The 16,177-nt window shown below is 36.3% G+C and overlaps 1 protein-coding gene across 3 annotated transcripts in view; it reads right to left on the minus strand.

The window, feature by feature from the left end:
• MED23 (mediator complex subunit 23) overlaps window positions 1–15,832 on the minus strand; it is a 41,452-nt gene extending 25,620 nt beyond the window's left edge. The window contains exons 1-11 of one of the 3 annotated variants that reach the window (XM_008580106.1): window positions 15,612–15,817; window positions 15,217–15,248; window positions 14,973–15,060; window positions 12,525–12,649; window positions 11,346–11,457; window positions 9,852–9,950; window positions 8,964–9,065; window positions 8,329–8,398; window positions 6,502–6,614; window positions 3,421–3,516; window positions 2,856–2,873 (exon numbers count right to left, since the gene is read on the minus strand). In XM_008580106.1, the coding sequence (XP_008578328.1) occupies window positions 2,856–2,873; window positions 3,421–3,516; window positions 6,502–6,614; window positions 8,329–8,398; window positions 8,964–9,065; window positions 9,852–9,950; window positions 11,346–11,457; window positions 12,525–12,649; window positions 14,973–15,060; window positions 15,217–15,248; window positions 15,612–15,659 (903 nt within the window). In that variant the 5' untranslated portion in view covers window positions 15,660–15,817. Of the gene's footprint in view, window positions 1–2,855; window positions 2,874–3,420; window positions 3,517–6,501; window positions 6,615–8,328; window positions 8,399–8,963; window positions 9,066–9,851; window positions 9,951–11,345; window positions 11,458–12,524; window positions 12,650–14,972; window positions 15,061–15,216; window positions 15,249–15,611 lie in introns of all 3 variants that reach the window. The other 2 variants (XM_008580107.1, XM_008580108.1) reach the window with 2 other exon arrangements.
• Window positions 15,833–16,177: the final 345 nt, after the last annotated feature.

A 16,177-nucleotide genomic window follows, 5' to 3' on the forward strand; every position in this document is an offset into this window, starting at 1 on the left:
GCTATGCTGATGGCTATTCACATCTTGCTTTCTGAAAGCTTTCATAAATTTAAGGTTTCAAAATATTGTCATACAAAGCTGAATTTGTTAGTTTACATTCTGTCTATATGTATATTTAGTTAAAACCTGTTTTAGCAATCAGGGTATATAAATTCAATATTTCAAAAGTTGTATTTCTACATAATAGTCCAAACTGTACTGGAATCTTATTTTATATTTTCAGCTTTGATAAAAGCTAAAAAAACAGGAACAAGGCATTTTAACGTAAGTATTAACATTAATCCCCATTCATGCCCCTGATTCCTTCCCATCACTATTTCAAGCAGCAAATGATACAATGCTTTTCCATCTTAGTATCCCATATTCTATAATGAATGGCACTTAACTTTCATGTAACTGTTCTCGTACTGTGCAAGTGAAAATTGAACATATCATACTTAGGTGCATTTAAATTAATTTTAAATCATTACTATAAATCAGTTTTAAAGCAATACCTATTCAGGACAAGGTAGGAAGAAAAATTCCTTTGAATGTTATTTATCATATTCCCTGCTTTAACCAAGAAAGCTGCCAATCATAATTGAAGCCCTATGACAGTTAATACTTTCAATGGTGTCTTTCAAAGATATTTTGAAATAACTTTAAAAGTTATTTCAAAGAGAAACTGAGAGATTATTTAAGATAAACTGATTGCCAATACTTCACTATCTCATGATAGCAGAGTTCATACACCACCATATAAGAGCTTGAGGAATGTATATGTTTTGTAATGTTTTTATTCAGCAGAAAAAATACAAACTTTGTGTAAACACATAAAACAGGATTTTTCCACTGTGAGTTTAAGCCCAACTCCCCACCTTGCTGGTTACAGACCTGAGCTACTCATGACCCGAATGCAACTGATTTTAGGATAAAATAGCCCAATTCCTACTGGAAAATACGATATGGACAGCTCTTAAAAAGGTTTCAGGCTTTAAGTAAATTATTGCGTTGCTAGAGAAAGGACAAGAAAGTATAGTGCAGGATATAGTTCTGTAATGATAAAAGATGTAATAAGATGACTTGGTTATTTTTAATCATATGCTCATTATACTATGTGTTCTTATTCTCTACTTTCTAGTAGGTAAAAATAATATATCAAGTTACTTCAGCATATAATCTTCCATCTACAAGTCCCCTTACTACCGAGTTTTCTACGAAAACAATTACTGATGAATCGTGAATTTTTGACAATGTTTACACTACAGTGGGACCAATACTAATAATGTTCTGTCAGCATTTCCATTATAAACTTTATTTTATGGATTTATGTCTTAGTCATAAACTTTTTTTAGGTTGAAACTTGTTATTGATCAGATCAGAAATACTTTTTCTCTGAATTATTTTTATCAATTTCTAGTTTAAGAAGAGCTGCCTCCCCAAAAGGAAAAAACTAAAGATAGCTAAGCATATCTGGGGAAGGTACTTGCAGCTCAAATGACCGAGGGTACATTTATCCACCAAACTGTAAAAAAATGGAGTCAAGTATGACTTAAAGTTCACAGCAAAAATTAGTTTTAAGACATAGCATGAAGCATTTTCTCAAAGTTAACTGAATACTTACCTCTAACTCAAGTGAAAGTTGATCAGAATTAATGATTCAGTTTTTAAGATGTTAAATTGACAGATTATATGAAGTAACTGTCAGATACTCTAGAGTGAAGCAGTTTCAGTTTCACATGTACAAAAGCTTGTCCAAACAAGGAAACTTGGTAAATTTTTCAGAAGAAAAAACTTAAAATAATAAAAAGAGATACCGCTACCAGGGTGAGGTTCGGCATGCAAAGTTTCAACACTGAGCAAGTTTTATGGCCAAGCTATATGTCCTTAAAAATAGGGCTTTATAAATGGAAGCACTGGCACAACCTTCACTATAGTATTGCAAACAGTAACGCTATTTTATATAACCTAGACAAGAACGTCTTTTTAAAATCAAAAAGTTGGTCTCTTTTAATATGTTGGGCTCAAAAATTTTTATCAAAAATGATTAGAACCACTATTTTCCTTAAAATCTCAAAGGTGAAAAGTCCTGGAACAGACTTGGGACTGCATAAGAGTTCGGTTTATAAAGTTTGGCCGTAGTGTTTTTCTCCTGCCATAAATGAGCTTCAACTGAGAAGAGCTCACTCTAGGAGGAGGACACTTCTGGCAAAGACTGACAAAGAAGGGTGTTTGTCAAGTAGGTGTGGGGTCACCTAAGAGTATGACATTTCTTAGTCAATCCCCATGTTTCCAAAAAAGCCTTCCCTGTATAAAGTTTACCACTCCAACTTTTAAAAGCAGCATATCTCTATTAAAATGCTTTGTTCTCTCTTTTGTTTTGTTTTTAATTAGTTTTTGTTTTAAGGCAAAGCAATGTAAGCATTTTTGTTGTTGTTGTTTATTTATTTGTTTTAATAGTCTGGAAAGATAAAGGCCACCACAAATCTTTCCATCTCTGAAAATTCCACCAGGCTAGCTTTAGCCCTAAAGTAGGAAAAATAGTAAAATGGAGTGGGAAGGAAAAATAACCCATCAAAAAATGACAGGCTTTATTGAGTGGCAGGTGTTGTCTCTTTGTTTAATGAAAAAGAAAGAAAAAAGATAAAAGGAAAAAAAAGAATATATATAAAAAAACCAAACACCAAAAAAACAAAAACAATCCACCAAAAATAACTCTCATATCCCAAGAAGAAATTTTTTTAGTGGCCTTGGTCTCAGCATGGTCCTGCCAATTTCAAGCCCCGACCATACACATATTCTCTAAATGGAATCAGTGGCTACAAAGCGGCCAGCGTATCGTTAGTCACAATACAACAGTAAGGTTGTGAACATACCTGAGCAATGTTCAAGGTCTAGAGCATTGGAGGATGGGCAGGACAAGACAGGACAGAACAAAAATAAAGGAAGAAAAAAAGAAAAGACAAAACAGTGACTATGAGGCCAGCCTCAAGGAACCCAGAGTCAGCATAAACCCTCCCACATGTTAAACCATCAAAAACAAACGCACACGGGGAAAAAAGAAAAAAAAAAAATCAGCAAGGAGGCCACGCTGAAGATACCAAGGGTTATAAAAATAGATACCCAAACAACAAAAAAGATCAAAAATTATGGTTAAGTCATGTGTAGGTTTCTCTGGCAAAAGGTATACTTGAAACTGGCCTTATAGAAAAAAAAGCAATGCAAAATAAACCAACTTTAAAAATATCTCCTTTTTAATTTAAACATTCTTAAAACAATATATAAATGATTGAAATAATACACTGTTTAATATACCATATATTTAAAAAAATCACCAAATAGTTCTTAACTGTTTTGCTCAGTTAGCTATAGCAAAGAAAAGAGAAAAGAATAGTGCAGATTCTATGCAGAATTTACTAGGTTTCCAGCACAGTACAGTACCTGCTTATTTAAACCTAGCATATTGCAGACCATATCCCTGGAATAAGGCTGCTCCAATACATATCTCAACAAAGCAGTCTGTGGTTCAAACAGATCCTTTAAAGAAAATAAAGAAAATGAATGCTTCAAGATTGACATAAACGTTAATTTAAATTATTTGAAATTGGGATTAAAAAATCCTCTAAAGGCATTTGTCTCCTTCACATAGTAGGCAGTATCTAGTGGAAAAAATCATAGGAGTTTAGTGCTTACACTAAATTTGTTCCCACCCCTTTTTTGATAACTGAGGTGAAGAGACTTGCCCAAGGTTATACAAGTGTAACAATAAAGATGACACTAGAACCTGATCTTCCAATCCCTTTCCCCAGTGCACTTTCCACTCTACTTTCTGGAAAACACAAAAGGTTTACATTTTTTAGAGTCTCACAATATCAATTTATATAAATTTTTGTCCTATTTGATAACATTTCTTAGACATAGAGAAGGATCATTAAGATCTTTGCTTCCTTTCTGTTAAAACTTGACACTCGTGGGCTGGCCCGGTGGCACACTCGGTAGAGTGCGGTGCTTGGGAGCGCGGCGGCGCTCCCGCCGAGGGTTCGGATCCCATATAGAGACCGGTCCGCTCACTGGTTGAGCGCGGTGCGGGCGCGACACCGAGGGTTGCGATCCCATTACCAGTCACGAAAAAAGACAAAAAGGAAAAAAAAAAAAAAAAAAAACTTGACACTCGATTTCTAGAAGTTTTTCTAGGCATTAAGTACACAATTTCTGATAAATGGGCTGTCTGATTAGCCCACTTAGGAGAGTGTGGTGCTGAGAACACCAAGTTCAAGGGTTCAGATCCCGTTACCAGCTAATCACCAAAATGAAACAAAAACAAACAAACAAAAAACCAATTTCTGATAAACAAATTCAGTTTATAATAAATAACACTAGAAAGTGACGTTTAAAAACAAAATCTTTTCCATGGGCTGGCTGGTTAGTTTAATTGGTTAGAGCGTGGTGTTATAACACCAAGGTCAAGGGTTTGCGAATCCTTGTACCAGCCAGCTGCCAAAAACAAGAACAAATAATGTTTTTAAATAAAAATCTTATTCAGTTTGCAGCCATTTTTCCAAGTGACAATCTAAAAGTTTATCCAATATGTCTTTACTTTATTGATTTATTTTTTTGGTGGCTGACCAGTAAGGAGATCTGAACCCTTGACCTGCGTGTTATCAGCACTATGCTCTAACCAAGTGAGCAAACTGGCCAGCCCCAATATGTCTGGAATATAAGCCAATCAATCCCCTATTTAACTAATAAGATTCCTAAAATAGCTTTCTGGCTCTTAAACATATAAACTTTTAGAGAAATAAATGAATTAGTTATATGCCTATTTACATTTGTTAATATAGCTCATTCATACTTAAAATATATTAATTTTAAAATATTAACTTATTAAATATATTAATTTAGAAAGATTTCATTCTAGTTCATTCTAACGCTTCCATACATACCAGACAGTTGTTGAATCATTCAACAGCTTTCTAGAACACATCATTTTTACTTCTGTCTATGTTGCTGGAGAAATAGCATTTTGATACAGTCAATGGAAAGTTTATCTCAAGTACCATGTGCATAATGTTAGCTGGGGCTTATCTTTTTAAGGGTCTCTTAGGTGTATAGAGATACATAGATAGACAGAAAGAAAATCACTTTACGTATGTGTGTACATGTATGTATGTATGTTTTTCAGATAATCTTTAAAAGACTATGCTATTGTAACTGAGAAGTAAAAATTTTAGAGCAGTTACTGCATTAAATTTCTTAACTTTTTTCTTTTAAACTGATTCCCATCAGGCTGTAAACTCTCTCAATTCACACCAGGTACCAGACTGTTTATGGTTTACTGCCCCTTTCTTCATTTTGATAGTAAAATATCTGGGAAAGGGGTATGGGTACATAAGCATTCACTTCAATGTACTAGTTTTAAAAAATTCCTTGGGGCATTTAAAATAGAATAATCAGAGTGCCTGTTTTATGTAGATGTTTTTATAGCAAGAATTAACTTAATGTGGATACAGCTGTTAGAAGAGCAACTATACCCCCAAAAAGTAGCCATCAAGGTTTCTCACTGATGCAACAATTTTGACAGAGTGGTGCCCCTTAAAGGGTACCTCAAAACTTCAGTGCTTAAAAAAAGCAAATTTTCTTCCTTTTAAAATTAAACTTAGAAATGGACTTCAGATATAGTCACATTAGTCTTAAGCATCACTGTAAGGAAAGAATTTTTCTGCTCAGAAATCTAATCAAAGGGGAATGGAGACAGCTTTCAAACACTCTGTTACAATTGTAAACATAAACACTATTTCCAAATTTGGACAGCACAAATGACTTGATCACACAGGAGTTAATGTAGATTCTGGAATCAGGCTGAGTTCAAATCCTGGCTCTACCACTTCTTAAATGTGGGGTCTTAGTCAAGGAATCAATTTTAAATTTCAGTTTTCTTTTTTTTTTAAAAGATGACCGGTAAGGGGATCTTAACCCTTGACTTGGTGTTGTCAGCACCACGCTCAGCCAGTGAGCTAACCGGCCATCCCTATATGGGATCCGAACCCGGGGCCTTGGTGTTATCAGCACCGCACTCTCCCGAGTGAGTCATGGGTCGGCCCTTAAATTTCAGTTTTCTTTTTTTTTTAAAAGATGACCGGTAAGGGGATCTTAACCCTTGACTTGGTGTTGTCAGCACCACGCTCAGCCAGTGAGCTAACCGGCCATCCCTATATGGGATCCGAACCCGGGGCCTTGGTGTTATCAGCACCGCACTCTCCCGAGTGAGTCATGGGTCGGCCCTTAAATTTCAGTTTTCTATCTCCAAGTTCCTTATCACATTTGGACCACTGAAGCATAAACATCCACAATAGCACAAACCACAGGGTATATTTAAATACTGGAATAACATGATAAACCACAAACTATCTCTCATTAAACATGTACTTCTTCAGACTATGAAGAGACAAATTAGCATTGTACATCTTATAATCTAGAAGACTGTTAGATGGACCAAAAGTTCCATTATATTTAGCAACATACCTTATCATATGGCAAAAGGCCTTTCAAAGGAAAACGAAGAGTTGCAGGATCCAATTTCCATGAATTACAAATGGCACCTGAGTTATTAACAACTGGCAAAAGACTGCAACGGCCTGTATGTAATACAAAAATGTTTTAAAGTAAATTGGAACACAGCAATGCCTGGTCCTTCATTCACGCCACAAATACTTAAGGAATATATATGCTGAACTAGGCACTGATTTAAAAATGATTTTAAAAATGTTTTAATAAGACTGAAGTTTGGGAATTTTCATTATTTTTAGTCCAGACGGTTGAAGATTAATTTGTACAGGCCTTCCAAACTCAAAAATGGTGCATTTTGTCCAAGTGTCCAGAGAAGAGGTCAGCAAACAATAATCCATGGGCCAAATCGAGCCTGCCACCTGTTTTTGTAAAGTTTTATTGCAGCACAGCTGCTTTTGCAGTACAATGGCAGAGGTGAGTAGTTGCAACAGATTGTATAGCCCACAAAGCTCAAAATATTTACTAGATGGCCCTTTATAAAAAAAGTTTGAGACCTCTAGTCTAGGGTCAACATGATTAATTTTATGCAGGATGTCTCTAGAGGCATTAGATGTAGCTTATGACCATCATCAGCTCTGCTGTAGACATGATACCCCACCCCCAACCTCACTGAAGCTTAACCCCCCCATTGTTACTGTTGAGCATGGGAAATCCTATTATGGTAATTGAAAGGTGGGGCCTTGAAGAAGTCCTTATAGGACCATGACCTAGTAAATGGATTAAAAATGGTGGTCATGGGCATAGTTCTGAGGGCTTTAAAAGAAGAGCACATGAGAGGTTAGTCTCCATCTGCTCTGCCATTTTCTGCCATGTGAGACTCCTGGGTCACTGTCACCACCACCAGATGTGTTCCCTGGACTTTGGACTTCCCAGCCTTCAAAACTGTAAGCAATAAATTTTGTTTTCTTTATAAAATACCCAGTTCCATGTACTTGGTTATAAGCAGAAGAAGCAGACTAATTAATACAAGCTCATACATCCAACTGCCCAATGAATATGTCACTTGGATGTCACACAGGCATCTCAAGCTCAACATGTCTTAAATTGAACACATTATCATCCTTCTCAAACCTGCTTCACTACCATAATTCATTAAGTGATATCAATATCCACTCAGTTACAAAAACTAGAAGCCTGAGAATTATCTGTCTAGTGTCTATTTTTTTTTATTTCCAGGGTCTAGAACAGCACCTTGCTTACAGAAGAGCTCAGTATTTGATCACAGAATAAATAACGGTGTATATTCTCAGACAGTTCTGAGGCCACCATGATTTCTCAAAATAAAACAGGAATATATGTGGGCACTGCAAAAATTGCCAAATCACATGGTTATTTTTTAAAGAAAGTTCAGAGAATCTAACAAAACATGAGAAAATGGAAAACAAAGTGAACACAATAAAGAGCAACGGTGTGAATGGGCTGAGCAAGGTTGATACTCTTGTGCACTTATGGCTACAGAGGGACAAGTTTGTTGAGACTTCCAGTTGTTTTCAGATTTCATGTGCTTTACTAGCTGTATTAAGAGGTCTTTCTAATCATCAGTAAACATACCTTCTAGAATGGTTTTATCTGAAGCTTAGACCCATTCCAAATAGTTGTTATTACCTCCCTATACTCAGCACACAAAGTACCTGAAAATAAGTGGAAGGCTATTATTAAGCCTCTAGAGAATTACTAAAATGACAAGCCACCAAGACACATGAGACCATCCTTCAGCTTTTTTCAGTAGTTAGATCACGAAAAATAAGGTACTATTTAGCATATTTTAAATTATAATCCTACCACAAATGGAGTTTATCCTTGCTGTGGGCCTGAAGGTATCCACAAAGTCTGATACTAGGTTTCCAAGTAACTAAAAAAGAAAAAAAAAAAAAAAAGTACAAAACTAAAAACAAGATTGCCCTGAATATAGTGATCATTTACATAAAATGAGATAATACTTGTAAAGATTTAGTACAATGCCTGGCACATGATAACTACTCAAAGGTTAGCTCCCTTTTGCTCCTTTCCAAACTATTACTTACCAGTTCCTCTGTCCCTGAATTAAACCAAGTCACACCACCATATCCTTAGCTATCTGATGAAGCTGTTTATATTTTTTCACATGACATGCAAACTGTCTTAATGGGACAGCAGAGAAATGAAATAAATACATCATGCTAAAAAAATTACGTATTATCCAAGGATAAAAGTGACCACTTCTTAAAATAAGCATACAAAAAATAAGATTAAAATTACTGTTTTTAATAAATACTTCTATTAAAAGTTGCAGTAAGGGGCTGGCCAGTTAGCTCAGTTGGTTACAGCACAGTGTTGATAACACCAAGGTCAAGGGTTTGGATCCCTGTACTGGCCAGCCACTAAAAATAAATAAATAAATAAAAATAAATAAAAATGTTGGTAAATGTAAAATTTACCCAGTGTGGAAGTTTTCCTTCAGGATATAGTTTTCTGATCTCTGTTACTGCAAAATAGGCTGGCAATAAGCAGGCGTTTCTTTCCAATATATATGCTATAACCTAAGAAAAATAAAAGGGAAATATTATTTCTGACTAGTCTCACACATAAGCTCTTTAAATACAACAATGGCAACAACAACAAGAAAAGGATATTAAAAAGTAGATATCCCTTTTTTAGGGTGGGACAGGGGAGATGTTGGTCAAAGGATACAAAATTTCAGTCAGAGAGGAGAAATAAGTTCAAGAGATCTATTGTACATTATGGTAACTATAGTTAATAACAATATATCGTACACTTGAAAATTGCTGAGAGTAGATTTTAAGTGTTCTCACCACAAAAAAGTAGTATGTGGGGTAATCCACATGTTAAACTTCATTTATTGCATTTAAAGTGTAACCTAAAGGAATTCACTTATATGGAAAGAATGTCTAAAAATGAAGATGAAGAAACAATGGAATGGATTGCTGATGGTTAGTAAATAACCTTGAGAATGCTTTAAATATTGGTAGACTTAAACATGGGAGCAAGAGACCAAAGTAACAATTCTTGCAACATTAGTTATAAAGCACAAAGTAGTGCATAGGCTGATGTCTGGTGATGGTTTAAAATACTTTACTATCCTTATTGTTGTTTTCATGATTAAAAACCATGAATTAATTAAAATTTAAAATTTCCTTCTGAAATATAATAAAAGTGAAATAGCATCTTTAAAAATAGAAGTGATTTATTTTTTTTGTATAAGAAATGGAACATTCCATAAATTATGATGTTTTAAAAGCACAGACCTAAACAAAATTAGATTTTTTGAGGTTATGATCAATGAATTTCAGATATGTCTAAATTACCTCTCTTGCTACCAGAAGCTGCTGTACAACAGCAGAGCTCACTGTATTAGGAATTGTCAAGATTTTCTCCAAAATCACTTTTAAGAGATCTCGAACACCCTGAAGAAGGAAAAAAACATCTATATACACACTATATATATAGGTTAAAACTAAGTAACATTCCCTATGTTAGTTAAAACATTCAAAGGTTTCCGAATTATATACTCCTTCAAGGTCATACCTCTAATTTTCCTGAATCAGAGTTAACATTCAAGTCCCTAACATTAACCCAAGAGATGAATCATGTTCCAAAATAGAATTCTAAAGAATGTCTTGCAATATAATGAACAAAGAAAGTCACTTATAAATAAAAATTAAACATTCTACACTCTGCCAAGCTTTTTTGTCCTCATAACATTAGAAGAGTTTCTATTGTAATGAGAGCCAAAAAAGCTTAACTTGTGCTTCTAGACAAAAATATATTTGAACAGGACTTGAAAACATGCTGAAAATAATTAAACTTTCAGGCAGATGACTCTTTCTGCTCACTCCTTTTGGCATATTCTAACTTTATTCCCCCTTCTCATCCACCACATATCTTAACCTCACAAGCATATCCAAGGCTATTCTGTTAATCATCTCCATATACGTACTAACAGTTGCATGATCTGATAGACAGAGAAGGTCCATGTATAAACTGTGTGACCAAGCTTGTAAAAAGACAGACAGAACATACACACCGAAGTACAATTACAAAGCACCAAACAAATAAGAAATCAAAACCTGCATAAGTCTGAAGAAAGAGAATATAATTAGAAAAAGCTTCTTAGAGTTAATTTTGTGTTAAATCATCATTCAAACCAGTAATTACATGTTAGGTTATTATCTGATAAGTCCTTTTAGCTTAGAGAAAATACAAACATAAAGCATTGGGTCAGGTATTGGCAATTCTTTGAAAGAAGACAATAACAAAAGTGGCTTGATGAAGCAGAATGGCTTCTGCAGCTATGGAGCTCCTGAGCTATATCATCAGACACAATTAGAGAGCATATGTAGTTTTTGTTCAAGGGCAGATGCTAAAAACACTGGGTGAGAAAAGAAACAAGTCCATGGGAGGTCAAAGCAGAGACGATGCAGGTCTTGTTCCCTCCATCAGTTGATCCCTTCCTTCATCCCTTCTAAGTTCCACACCCACTTGCTCTGTGTTCTTTCATTTGAAGCGCTCCCAAATCAGAAGACTAGGGGCATGAAGGAACACAGATTCTGCTTTGTGACTTCCCTCGTCATTGTAAAAATATGTTAGCCACCTCTGTTTTTAAGAATGTGAGAAGGGCAGTATAGAAGCTATGACAACAGTTGAGTAATTTAAAAACCCTTGAGGAAATATGCAATAAAAAATAGACAAATTTTGTAAATGCTTCCACTTCATTTCTCTCACCTGAAAATAAGATATATATATAGTGAAAAATTAATCATGTCTGAAAATAATCACTTTTTATAATTAGAAAAAAATACCTTGTAATCCACTCCCCCAATTATTTTCCGAACCAGTTTAAATGTTAAGGCCCAAAGCTGTGTTCTTTCCCATTCAAGAGTGTCAGAGTTTATCAGGGATTCACAAACCATCCTAGAAAAAAGGAATATCCATTCCAATTACAACACATAATTTTGCAAGTTCTCCAACAGCCAGGGTCTGTGTACTCTGGGTATTATACTTGTCACAGCAAGTATTTTTAATAAAGGTAGCTTATTACCTAAGCACACTTTTAGATATATAGTATTTTACATTTTTTACTTGTATGAAAGATCAAACACTAAGTAGAACTAATACTGATTATATTTTTACTTAAAAAAAAAATCTATCTAAAGCTTTGGTTAAATGTTTACCACATATTGGCTTGAGGCAGGTTGTATTTTTCCAAGATGGTTGCAGTGAGATTTTTGATCCCACATGCTCTTCTGAGATGAGACACTGATACTCCTCTCATGGAGAGGTGGGGGGAAGGTCTATTTTCTCTCTCCTTAGATCTGGGCAGCCTGAGACTATGGCAAAAAGGAAGCAAAAAGGATGCAGTATGTCTTCCAAGGCAAGGTGATACAGCTTCCACCCAGGCCTCTTTGGCACACTTGCATTTGGACTCTACTGTGCTGTGAGAAGATCCAGGACACAAGGTGAGGACATGTGTAGATTCTGGCCAATAGCCCCAGCTGAGGTCCCAGATGACAGCCAGGAACCAATGCTAGATGTGTAAGTAGGGAAGCCTTTGTCATGAATCCAGCTCTAGGTACATCAGATTGTAATCATACGAGATTCTGAGAAAAAACTTCCTCCTAAGCCCAGTCAACCACCATAACTATAAGCAACAATAATAAAATGATTATTATTGTTTTAAGACACGAAATGTTGAGGTAATTCCTTGTGCAGCCAAAATTAAGTGGAATAAACTAATCGAAATGAGTTATCTCAGTCCCTGGGGTTTGAAAGGCAGAGGCTGCCTGGTTTTGAGCCTATATGTATACAATTCAGGAAACACTGCATCCTAGAAACTAAATCTTGAGGGAATTACGAAGAATTACCTGATGAGCCTCAGTTCCTTCTTCTTTCCTTTATCCTTTTACAACAACCTCCATCAATTTCCAAACATTTATAAAAACAAAATTCTATGGATTGCTAGTACACACCATTAAACATACCTGGGTGGAAGGAGACCAGTTTCGACTGCCATTGCTAAGCAGTCATAAAGAAAAGAAATTCTTTTAGGACTATGCTGGCCATGAATAAATTTAACAATCCACTGGATGCACTGTTCATGAGACTCCTGGAAAATTAGAACATGATCTTACTTTAGGCCTAAAGTTATATTTTATAACTAACAAATAGCTAACACTACACCTGGCAGTATATCAATATTATAAATGAAATACTCCATTAAACATTAGTGGATGAAAAATTCTTTTAAAAAGCAAAATGAAAAAAATTCAGACTTAGTAATTGTTATATTAATCTTAAAATCTTGCAGTTATATAGCTTAAACTCCCATAGTAGTAAGATTATGTGGGACCTCCAACAGTAGTAAGATTTTACTAACATGTTCATGGCTAATAGAAAATTCTAACACAGATTGTTTAAGGCACTGTAAGCAGCACCCTTAGTAGCAGATATAAATATACCTGTCACTGCAGGAAAAATCCATTATGGGTTAGTACATCAGCACGAGAATTTAGTATGAATCTAATCCCTAAGAGCCCAAACAAGAGCCCATTATAAATCCAATGACATAGTGGATTTCTAAATTTGTGAAACTTTAAATCTGATACCTGAATGCTGTGCCCATATCAAATTCATCTTCTAGAGTATCTCCAAGAAGAGCCTGCATGACCTGCTGCACTGCACTACCACTGTCCCTCATACACATTTCTATTATTGCATATATAATGACAACTTAGAAATACCTATTTTCTTCCTGACTCCCCCACTTGAATATAAACTTCTCGAAGATAAGAGCAACACCTTAACTCATAAAATGTTAAATGAATTATTTAAAAACTTAAAATATCTTGGAAAGATGTTCAACATCACTGAGAGAAATGCAAAATAAAACTATATAGAGATAAAATTTCTCATGTTTTTGATTGGCAAAGATCAAAAAGTTTAACACTCTTGTGAAGCTATCAAGAATAGATACTCATACATTGCTGGTGGGTATGTAAACTGGTATAACCCTTATGGAAACTATTACATGATTTCTATAAAAATTACAAATGGACATATCCTTTGACAGAGCAATGCTACTTCCAGAAATTTATCCTATGTACCATGCATAATATTATTCATTATAGCATTGTTTAGAGTAGAAAAGGTAAGAAGAAACCTAAATGTCAGTCAGTAGGGGACTGGTTAAATAAAGAAAGATGTAGCAATACACAATGAAATATTATGCTGCTATAAGAAAATAAGAAAGGAAAGAATTCTTAATGGACTGATATAAAATTACCTTCAGAATTTATTAAGGGAAAAAAATCAAGGTGCTAATTAATGAATAATGTACATGGTATATGATCATTCTATAAAAATGATTCTACTGTACTAGCCAGCTGCCCCCCACCCCAAACAGGATTCTATGTGCATAAAATGCTTCTAGAAGGAAACAGACTGGGGATTTTGGCTGCAGACAGGAAAAAGAATAGGTGACAAAGCTAAGAGTGACAGGTGAGAGACTAGTAATTAGATCCACTTTTCTGTAGCTTCTATTATTAGAAAATAATTAAAACAAGATTTTTAAATATGAATGTATCGTTACTATGTGGTCCATGTCTAAGCAGCAAATCTTACCACCAGTAGCTCATATGCAAATAGCTCTCATTTTGCTATTTGCACTATGAGAAGATAATGCACTAATCCTCTTTAAGGATCACACATTTCATCCTTTCCATAGACAGTTTCTGATGTCTCTTCTTTGTTACTAAGTTTTACCACTCCTTTCCCCATTTTTACTATAATATCTTTGCATCCTTATCACAGACTCTTTGTATCCTTATTGTAGCATCTTTTGATCCTTAGTATAGTACCTTTATTATAATATCTTTATACCAGTGTTGTGCCAGTTTCTTTGTTGAGAAGAAAATGGAATTTTTTCCTTTTTACAAGTGAAGCTTAACAAATGGTTTTATATAATCTAACATGGAGGAGATTTTAAAAGATTTCACACCATGCTGTCATCAGCTTGACTTCTCAACACAGGTTCTCCACTGAAGTATACAAAAGAAAACAAATGGGAACCAGAACAAAAAATTATGGCATCACTTGGGAGAGCCTGGTGCTAGTAACACCAAGATCATGGGTTCTGATCCCTGTACTGACTAGCCAACAACAAAACAAACAAACAAACAAAAGATAACAATTTTATTTCTGTCTTTCTAGAAAGATCTTAACAGCAACATCAAAGTAAATATAAAAAAAGAAAGGGCCAAAACTCATCAGCTGAACATATGAAAACCGCAGTGGGGCTAGCTTGCTAGCTCAGCTGTTTAGAGCTCCGTGTCATATCACCAAGATCAAGGGTTTGGATCCCCATATCAGCCAGCTGCCAAAAAACCAAAACAAAACAAACAAAAAACCCAAAATAAAAATGCAGTGCTCACCTGAGAAAGACCACCCCAAAACTGCCTGAACGCCGCCAAACAGCTAATTAGTTTTGTCTTTTCATCTTCAGGGGTATCCATAAACATGCTAAAAAACAGAAAGTACGTTATCTGCCACTAGTTTTAAAAGGTAATTAAATTAAGATAGAATAGTGGATCTTAAAACCCTCTCAGACGAACCTAAGTAAAATCTTACAAAGATACAATTGTATAAAAACAAAAAATCTGCCATGCATATACTCACCCGGGGAAAGCCTCTTCTATAACTTCCGTTTTCTGTAAAAAAAACAAAAAACACGTAAACAATGGGAGGAGGAAGAGGAGGAGGAGGAGAAAAAAAAAAAGAGAGACTCTCTTAGCGAAATATTACAATGTAACACAGGGCAAGTCACTTTAGTCAGAAACGTACAGAAAAGAACAATACCCGCCTGGCCTGTCACAAAAGGTGCTGTGTGGATTTCAAAGGATACTTTGAATTTGACAGCAGCCTTTGAGAATCACTAAATCCCTGCACACATACTTGGTGTCAAAACAAAGGGGAGGCGGGAAAGGAGATGCCCAGGCCCGGTTTCTTGACCGCTGTCCCCAGGCCTCCCGCTCCCCGTGCCATCGTCCTGGACCGCCGGCAGTTGCACTCACCACCACCTCCTCAAAAATGCTCTGCAGCTGCGTCTCCATCTGTACCATCGCCCCCGCCTTCCGGGGCGCCCCCAAGACCCGGTTCAGGCCCGAGCTCCGGGAAAAAAGGGGCAAATCGATGGCGACACCTGGAGGAAAACGCAGCCCTTTGGCGCCGCTTCTCTTCCCCAGCGCTCTCCGGGGCGCGTTCTCTCCCGAGCTCAGCCAACAGCTGGAACCTGCACGGACGCCGGGAAGGGACCGGTGCGCGCCGTTCACAAAACCCTCCGAAACCAGGGGCCCTGCCAGACGGTTCCGTCTGCGGAGCAGGGCGGCCAGAGAGCGGGACGAGAGCGCCCCCAGGCGGAGCCCCGGGCGCTCGGAGGCGTCGTCGACCGCAGGCGTTGCCTTCCGGCTTTTGCGAACAGGGAAGAAAAAGAGCTCGGAGCCTGCGTAGAATGCTCAGGCCGTAGCCTGGACCAAGCCCGTGTCTGTAGGCGCTGACCTTCTGGAGCTCAGTCAGCAGCCTAGAGCCAGGAGCTGAAACCACACTGTTTTTTTTTTTTTTTTTTGAATAGTAATAATAG

The sequence above is a fragment of the Galeopterus variegatus genome, unplaced genomic scaffold, assembly GCF_000696425.1.
Source record: "Galeopterus variegatus unplaced genomic scaffold, G_variegatus-3.0.2 Scaffold2019, whole genome shotgun sequence".
Taxonomy (NCBI): domain Eukaryota; kingdom Metazoa; phylum Chordata; class Mammalia; order Dermoptera; family Cynocephalidae; genus Galeopterus; species Galeopterus variegatus.